We start from the raw sequence: 9,435 nt of genomic DNA on the forward strand, positions 1-9,435 counted from the left end.
CAGTTTTACATACGGTCATGCAGAAAATGATAGAAAAAGTGTTGACGTCAATTATCGCTGGCATACTTTCTTCGGGGGTGCAAAATGCACCCCAAAAAAACCTTAATTTATGACAGATGTCTGTGGAGATTCTCAGTTATCCAGGTCATGGTTATCCTAAAAAAGGGTTATGCAATAGCAACTGGACTTTGTTTTTCATAGAAGAAGTGTTGCACTCCATCCAGAGTGCTTTCTCAATTCTGACTGACTGGTTGGCATAGCAGGTTGATGAACCCTGTAGAATCCTCAAGTCGTTAGCACTAGATGGTCACCTGTGGGTTGTTGTTGTTCCTCCTGGCTTTCATGTGTTTCACTGATACCACCTGAGGCTGAGCGTGAACGACTGTGGAAGAGTCTGGGCAAAGTTGAAAGAACTGCATTGTAGGTAGGTGATAGACGTCTTAGGCCACCTCCTCTGTTCAACGACGGTCGTTCATTTGAAGCAGTTGTCCTCCCGGTCCACCTACAATGCAGTTCTTTCAACTTTGCCAAGACGCTTCCAAAGTCGTTCACGCTCGGCCTCAGGTGGTATCAGTGAAACACATGAAAGCCAGGAGGAACAACAAAAACCCACAGGTGACCATCTAGTGCTAACAACTTGAGGATTCCACAGGGTTCATCAACCTGCTATGCCAGTCAGTCAGAATTGAGAAAGCACTCTGGATGGAGTGCAAAACGTCTTCTATGAAAAACAAAGTCCAGTTGCTATTACATAACCCTTTTTAGGGTTAATTTATGAGATTGATATGATCGACAAATTCAGTTAATTAGTGATAATTGCTACTATAATTTTTTATGTTATTATATTCTAGAACATTTTCGGATATAAAAAAAAGTCAGCCATTTTGTTTTGTTTACATTTCAACTGTTAGAAAAGATATAACACCATGGCTAGGTATTCCACAGCTGAAGCTCTTCGACACATTCTGCAAGAGGATACAGTCGGAATGTGCATTATATGACCAGTCCCCTCTGCTGCCCCCCCCCACTGCCGCAACCCCTTTAACTGCACTATCTCACTGCGTAAGCTGTGCAAGCATCATTCAGTTAACTAATAAATGTATCTTAACTTTAGTTAATTGAATTTGAGCTTGGTACCATTGAATTATATATGCCAATGGATAGGGGTGCAACTTGAACCCCAAGGACCTGGAACGTAACTTTCTGACAAGGACCCATTGAGGGTTAACGATCCATATCACATTGAATGTATGCCAAGTGCCCTTAGTAATGCTAAATGCATGAATCTTTGTACCATTTTCACGTCATGCCAGTAGGAGTTGTTCTCCCAGGGGAAGCTATCCTGACCCGTAAAAAGCAGTTTGTGAAAGCTTGTGAGATGCGTTATTTAAGCACCTCCGTGTTGGACTGTGCACTGTGGTCTGTGCTATAACCAAAAGACCATGATTCCTTTCAGACCTGTAGGTACTGTTATCTTTTCTCGCTTTTGATCTGTGCTGCTTCGGAACGCACCATAAAGTGATATTCCATTTACCTGCCATCTTTAATGGGGGAGAGACCACACCACTGTCTAAGTCTCTGTCCAAAGCTGTCACTTGCCTCTGCTTTTCCCTGCAGGCCGCCAGTTAACAATCTTCAACACCCAGGCCACCATCACTGTAGGAGGAAGCGACCGTGGGAGGCCGTTTCAAGGTCAACTCTCTGGTCTCTACTACAACGGGTTGAAGGTGCTGACCATGGCAGCAGAAGCCAACCCCAACATCCGGACCAATGGCAGCGTGCGCCTAGTAGGCGAGGTGCCCTCGGTCCCAGGCTCGGGCACAACCACCTCTATTCCACACGAGATGTCCACTACCTTCATCGAGACCACCACCACCATGTCCACCACCACCACACGCAAACACAGGTCCTCCCCCACCATCCAGGTACGCAAAGAACAAAGTTCACTAAAGATCCCTGATGTGGCTTAGCTGCGGGGGTCAGGTCCAGGCAAAGCTACAGAGCTGCGTTTAAAGTGCTCAGGTAGCACATATTTGCATTCCCATTTGTTTAAGGTCAGACTCTTGCCTCCGGCTCAAAGGGCGCGTCGATCTCATTTAAGATTTAGCTCACCCAACTCGCTCGATTCTTGTGCTTTGTTGAGCTCTCCATGTGACACATGCTGGATGTCATCTTATTGACTGTTTTGTGCACATTGACTGTTTTTTATGCCCCAGTAGTAACAGTACTGAAGTTGTGTCTCTAGTTTAAGGGCCATTGGGACCTGCCTGACAGCAAGAAAACTTGCATCTTCACGCCTATGCAGAACTCGACGATGGTCAGAAACCTGAGGGCAGGACATTACAGAAGCAATGGGCTCAATTGTCTCGAAATAACAAGCCCGTATCTAACCTGAGATTTATCTTAACGGTCACTTAGTCCATTGGGTTTAGTCATCTGTCTCATAATTGAAAGGGAGAGGAAGTTGGATGGTGACTCTCAGGGGTTTTCCTAGGAGGCCAGGATAAGGAGAATGGCTCCTGGTGAGAAGACATCATTAAACTGAAAGGCAGGGCAGCATCCGGGGGGAGGTGGGAGCTGAGCATGTGTCTCATAGGCTATCGAGGTGCCATATGAGGATACTCACATTTGGGGAGGAGTTTGTCTGTACATTGTTTGCATGGTTTGTTTATTCTGTGGTTGGACCTCTAGCCTGTAGCTCTTCAATGAAGAAAGGTGGTTTTGGACATATCACTTGTCTCTCACGTGGCACAGGTCATCCCAAGGGGGGGGGGCAGACTGCCTGTCACAGGGATGTATTCTTTTGGCACAAATTGGAAACCTTCCCTTCAATGATGAAAGATGAGGACTATAATATTAAGACAAGGATGTTGAAGGCGAATCGAGCGTGTCATTGATATGGGGGTAATGTGGTTATGGCATGAGAAATGTCCCCTGGTACAGTACATGCTGTTTTCTACGTCCCGTGCGGATTATCTGCTGTACAATATTATTTCTATCTTGGGATCTTCAATTACATCAATTGCTAATTTGTTTCTGGTTATTTTTTCATCTTGGTTTTATAGCATTCTGCTGATATTGTTCTTTTTTATTTTTTAAAGTAAAAATGTCAAAAGTCTCATAATTTGTTTGTTTACTTAGGGATAAGGTTAGGGCTGCGTAGGGGTTAAGGTCGTCATGTTGTGTTTAGAATTTTCCCCATAGAAATGTAGAGTCCCCACAAAGATATAATTACAAACCTGTATGTGTGTGTGTGTGTGTGGATATATATCTGCACCATCTTTTGGCACAGGGGACACATGCTGCCACCAAGGGTAAAGTATCCTTGTGGCGAAATGCTTGTGAATGTGTACTCTATGGTCTTCCTTAGCATTCTTTGTCATGGGTTACAGAATATTTGATATATGGCAGTAGGCGATTATTTGATTATTCACGGTATCCTCCCTTCTGATGCATGACAGTCGATGTGATGTGTCTTTATGAGACCTGTCAGGAGGCAATCGTCTTTGAACCTCCTAACCTCATCATCCCCAAAAATAATTCAGAAAGGGGGGTAATGTTTGGCATCATCTAAGGCTTGGGCTTTGACCCCAATCATCATTCTCTTTACCAGACAACCTCTGGGAGTCGAAGTATATCTGTAATGTCACAAACACTCTGAAAGAATATGCTCTCTGGGAATCCCCATACAGTCACTGGAGTACAGTGAAAAAGACATTCTCAGTGATGACCTAATAGGTCAGGACTGTCCATTGGTTGAGATGCACATGAACTAACCATCTTGAGATGATCTATAAGGAAGCAGAGTCTCCGGGTTTTTTTTTTTGTACACATGCAAGCGGTGGGTTCCTGGGGCTCTGCATGCATATCGCTGATTTGGTGAGGATGGCTAGAGAAGATTTGTTTTCTAAAGGTTTAATGTCACGTGGCTCATGTCTAGGATGAGCAAAAACAAGGCAGAGATCAATGTGCTGGCCTAAGTCTCCAAACTTCAATCATTGATGCCACAAGTCCTAAGGTGAGTAACTCTGAGAGATCACAACAAACATACTTTATTGGATACCAAGGCTTGCACTGGCAACAAGAGCAGTAACAATGTCCCAATAATCACTGCAGCCCTTGCCTGAATTCAGTATGATAGAGGGAAATGTAACCATGTCTGAATGTTTTCTGAGAGTAAACATAGAAGTGACCTCCACTGGCCCTGGAGTTTAGGCTGGCTTACATACTGGGGGCAAAATGAATGCTCATAACTCCTCAGGTGCCAACAAGGAGCCAAATATTCATCACCACTGGATCACAACTGAAGTCATGTAAACGATGGTGTGATGTGCTGTGTATCATCTCTGAATAAACTATTGACGTATCTCTATACAGCCCTACAGCCCCATTCGGTTCTATTTTCGGCATTGGCCAGAATTCCACGTCTATCAGAATCACCACGTGTGACAACAAATGATACACTATCATCTGTGGTTTCCCTTTGAATATTCTGCTTGTTTGTTCTTTTTCCTACAGATTGGATGGCACCTTTCGAGCAAGCCCTGTTTTGAGTATGACTGATACATCTACTTAGTTCATCTCATACTGCTATGGTGTCCAGGAAAGCTCTGTCTTACTCTTTACTCCATCTTTACTTACCGCCCCACGATAGTCAGCATAGTGTTCACTGTTCTCTCTGTAATCCCTCACATTGGAATGTAATATTTGAGGCACTCTGGCTTTTCTCTCTGAAATATTTTGCATTGCCCAACAAGTCCATCTTTATCTGTGCTACTCTTGTTATGACAGATTGTTTTATTTCTTCAAAGTACATTCCAGCTGCCAATGAAGGAACTATAAGCCTCACCTATTAGTTGCTTCTTTTGAGTACTTTTCATGTAACTTCTGCCAAAACTGTTGAATTGCCAGAATGATTTTCATTTTTATAGGTATGTGATATAACTTGTTTAAACGTGTTAGTTGGTGGTGCTTTATGTTGGTTGGTTGTGTTTTAGTCGTTGGATCAGTTAGACAAACTGGGTCTTGGTGGTCTCTCGGGAAAGAGGATGTGCAGTCAGCAGGGTTCTGTGGTAGCTGCTTCAGGCTAATGCATACACATTCATTTTTTGTTATCTCAGGATGTCAGAAAAAGCCTGAGCCTCACAGTATTTTATGAACTTTTATTTGTGAACAGTAGGAAGTTTTGATTTTGACAAGACATTTCTGTCTCGGCACCCACATTTAGAGCTGACTCTGCAAAAGTTGAGCCAACACAAGTAGCAAGAGCTGACAGGGGGACGTCATAGGTGATGGTACCTGAGGGTACTTGTACTCTTGTTTGAGTGTTTTTTTATTAGCAGTGGTGGTGGGTTCTGGTTTTAGATTAGTCATCAGCATATGAATAAAAAGAAATGATCAGCTGCCAATATAAAATGGCCGATTTTAGTCTTAATTATTTGATGGGTGGCCTTTAATTTGACCAAATACCACTTTTAAGGATGACGTACAAGTAGGGATGCTCCGATCCATCAGCCACCGATTATTATTTGCTGATATTCATTCTGAGTAGTTTGATTGGACCTCACCATAACAGTCAATCAGAAGAGCCAATCAGATGACATAATATGTGAGAAACATCTCTGTGCATATCCAAATGGCTTTACTAGTCTCACAGTTCTACAAGGTGTCCAAATGTATCAGTTTTCTCAGGTGCAATATTTGAAACAGCTAGTGTAACTAAGTCCAATGTCTTTAAAAGTGAATTTGCAGGACATCTTCCAAAATCATTATGACAAATAAACGGACATGGTCCTGTGTGTGCCAAAAATGGGTTGATGTCACTTAATATAAATTGGCATTCCTTTGGACCATTCAGGGTCTTTTTGGTGGGGTCAATCATCAGGCTGTCACTGAGTAGCCTAACTATGATGTCTAGCTAATTCTAATATGGTGGTGATGTTTTTGTGATGAATCAAATATGTCCTCTGGTATTGCTTTTATCAAAGTTGAGATTGTGGGTAGGACAATTCCCAGGGCCCCTGAGTGACAGGGGTCCTAAGAATCTGGAAAATAACCATTCTCCTGTTCTCCTGGCAACCACAAAACCCAGACTCGTCCATCAGATTGCCAGACAGAGAAGTGTGATTCATCACTCCAGAGAACACGTCTCCACTGCTCTAGAGTCCAGTGGCGGTGTGCTTTACACCACTGCATCCGACGCTTTGCATTGCACTTAGTGATGTAAGGCTTAGATGCAGCTGCTCGGCCACGGAAACCCATTCCATGAAGTCCTCTATACACTGTTCTTGAGCTAATCTGATGGCCACACAAAGTTTGGAGGTCTGTAGCTATTGATTCTGCAGACAGTTGGCGACTTCTGCACACCGTGCACCTCAGCACCTGTGATTTTATGTGGCCTACCACAAGTTGCTGCTGTTCCCAATTGCTTCCACTTTGTTATAATACCACTAACAGTTGACCGTGGAATATTTCGTAACGAGGAAATTTCACAAATGGAATTATTGCACAGATGGCATCCTATCACGTTACCACACTCGAATTCACTGAGCTCCTGAGAGCGACCCATTCTTTCAAAAATGTTTGTAGAAGCAGTCTGCATGTCTGAGTGCTTGATTTTATACACCTGTGGCTATGGAAGTGATTTAAACACCTGAATTCAATGATATGGCGGGGTGTCCCAATACAGTATACAGTATATAGTGTATATATGAGAATGCCTGATGTGAGGTAGAACAGTTTGATAACTGCGAGCATTTTTTTAAAGACCTAAATGGCCCTTTGACAGAGATGGTTCATTGTATCACCATAATATTTTTGTGGAGAGCTGGTTTCATACAGTACTTACCTGTTTAATGCATCTAACATAGGCTGGATGGCTGTACGCAGTGGTAGAATCTGTGAGGTTGCCCAACTGGGAAGAAGAACAAAGGGTTGTTGTCATCCTTTGTAGAGTGAGTAGTCATGATAGTGTAGTTTATACCATGGACGTATTATTGTGAATGTTATATGTTTAAGTGAGCTGCCTCTCTGTATGGACTCTGCTGAGTGGAGTCTGCTGAGGATAGTACGTGTGAAATTGAGGCGTTTTAAGGTGCCGTTGTTGACCATCTGCTAGGAAGTAGATGTCTGTTTGTCACTGAATAGAGAGATAGAAGGTTCTGGTGGTTTTTGCTAATGAGGCAAGTTTAGGCCCATTCCATATTTCCATGCTGAGGTGTGTGGATGCATTCTCTTTTTAAGCCAGTCCAAGTGTGTGTGTGTATGTGTGTGTGTGTGTTGATGGCATATCAATACGTGCCATTATAATGGCAATACGTGCCATTGCCAGAATGTTTGCTCCCAGCACAGGGACAACTGAAGAAGTGTATGCAGATTTGGTATGACACCCAAAACTAACATATTACCTAGACCCAGTAGCCACCACACCCTACAAGCGCACCAGCACAACATCACCACCTCCAAGTCCACAATTAAACCTACACTGCTGAATGCCAAAAATCACCAGACACAGACAGGAACTTACAGCTAGACAAGCATCCCCAAAGCAGTCAGGTCTTCAAGAGCCTGGACCACACACAGGCTGCTAAGACCACACAAGGCACCACCCTTGATCAAGGCAACTACACAGCCATTATCTGCTGACCAACCCTAAAGTCCAGCAAAAATCACCCCAACAAGTACACCACAGACAACAGTTATTTCACTGACTGTGCCTACACACATGTACCAGCACACAGAGGTCAGTCAAATTCCACATCAATACAACTTCAATCACAAAAGACCTTCCACCTCTCACACCATCATACTCTTCCTTGCACACAGTCATACCTCTCACATCCTGATATTCTTACACCAAGACATTCCCCTCGGACACCGTATTAAACTTTCCATCACACACTGCCAAACTGTATTACATGCACCATCAAACTCTCCTTCACGCAATGTCACACTTATCAGAGTTATCACACACAGACATACTCTCTTAGACAGCCACATTACAGCATGCCTGACAAGTATGACTGTGTCACGGACATTGTAACAGACTGTCTGACAAGTATGACAGGTTTTAGTCTACGTGGCCCTCATGTTTTCCCTATCAAACTATACTTTCCACTGTCATTTTCTGGGAGCTGGAACTGCAATATCTTTTACACTGCCTCATTTACCGGACACAGTTTCTTAGGAAAACTCATACAAACATGCCAAAATACAGACAGAGATTCACAAAAGCCCACCCTCAATCAAGCACCAACCCTTAACCTGGCTGCAACCCTCTTCCTCTTCCCTTGCCCCTTGCCTAATCCCAACATAGGAGGCATTTAGAGGGCTAAGACTGTAGCAAGAACGCCCACGCGTACACTTACCAACTTATCTACATGACATTCCCCTCGCTTCCTCTATTACAATTTTGGATCAAGAGATAATCACCACTGTCATCACTATCAAAGTATAGTGCTATTTGCCATGTGACATGTAGGTGACTGGAATGTTTCTTTTATTCATAATGGGCAAATGCATTTTCTAAGCTGGAAAGCCTTGGGAGTTTGTTACAGCCATACTTGCCAAGTCATCACTGTGGGCTGTTTGCCACAAGGACGATGGTCTAACCAGCACAGCCGTCCATCTTCCTGGAGGCACACTGAGACGGGATCATTTATCTCAACGGTCACAAGAGGAAAGCGGACCAGCTAATATGGGACAGCGATACATGGCAGGTTTCAATTATAGATTCCCATCTCCAGGCTCGGCACAGTAGAGAGGAAACCACGAGGATGGATAAGGAGTGAGCAAACTGAAAAGCAAAGCAAATTACGATTCACGGGATTGGGCAGATGACTACCAAAAGGCAGACAGCACCTTCCTTTGAAGCATGATCACAGTTCCTGTACACTTAAACAAATCCTCCCTTTTGACGTTGGCTTGGGGATGACCAGACTCTGACATCCTAACCACCTTTTCATACCTGTGCCCAAGGCAAAGGTAGACCACTGTGTGAAAAGCCCTCGGGAAGGAGAACGCGGTTGCTCTCATTGTGCTGTCTGTACCTCATCATGATGGTTGACCTTCCACAGCACCAGGCCTGGCTCCACACCTATTGCACCCTCCTCCCTCTATGGGGTCAAACAATATTGACCGGAAGAGGTGCTGTCCCAGGGCTTGTCTCTAAGATCAAACATCTCCTCTCTTTCTGTCAGACATCAGACGACATTGTATCATCGGCCGAGTGCTCCAGCGATGACGAAGACCTGGAGGAGTGTGACTCGGGACACGCAGGTGGGCTAGGTCAGTTTCCCGTCCGTTTCACCTACTACAGAGGAACCGCGCCGACGGCATCGGCCCTCATGGAAAGAGTGTAACCGACTCACTCACCGACTGAATCTCAAAACTAAAATACAAAATTAATGAACAGACATGACATTGGGTTTCGAGGCA

At 44.0% G+C, this 9,435-nt stretch overlaps 1 protein-coding gene across 14 annotated transcripts in view; it reads left to right on the top strand.

The window, feature by feature from the left end:
• nrxn3a (neurexin 3a) overlaps nucleotides 1-9,435 on the top strand; it is a 157,565-nt gene that overhangs the window by 142,007 nt on the left and 6,123 nt on the right. For 8 of the 14 annotated variants that reach the window (XR_011982552.1, XM_023828811.1, XM_072699112.1 and 5 more), the window contains 2 exons: nucleotides 1,618-1,925; nucleotides 9,198-9,285. Coding sequence is in view for 10 of the 14 variants with exons in the window: in XM_023828811.1 (XP_023684579.1) it covers nucleotides 1,618-1,925; nucleotides 9,198-9,285 (396 nt within the window). In the remaining 4 variants the exon portion in view is untranslated. The remainder of the gene's footprint in view (nucleotides 1-1,617; nucleotides 1,926-9,197; nucleotides 9,286-9,435) is intronic. The other 6 variants (XR_011982553.1, XR_011982554.1, XR_011982555.1 and 3 more) reach the window with 1 other exon arrangement.

The sequence above is a fragment of the Paramormyrops kingsleyae genome, chromosome 14, assembly GCF_048594095.1.
Source record: "Paramormyrops kingsleyae isolate MSU_618 chromosome 14, PKINGS_0.4, whole genome shotgun sequence".
Lineage (NCBI taxonomy): Eukaryota > Metazoa > Chordata > Actinopteri > Osteoglossiformes > Mormyridae > Paramormyrops > Paramormyrops kingsleyae.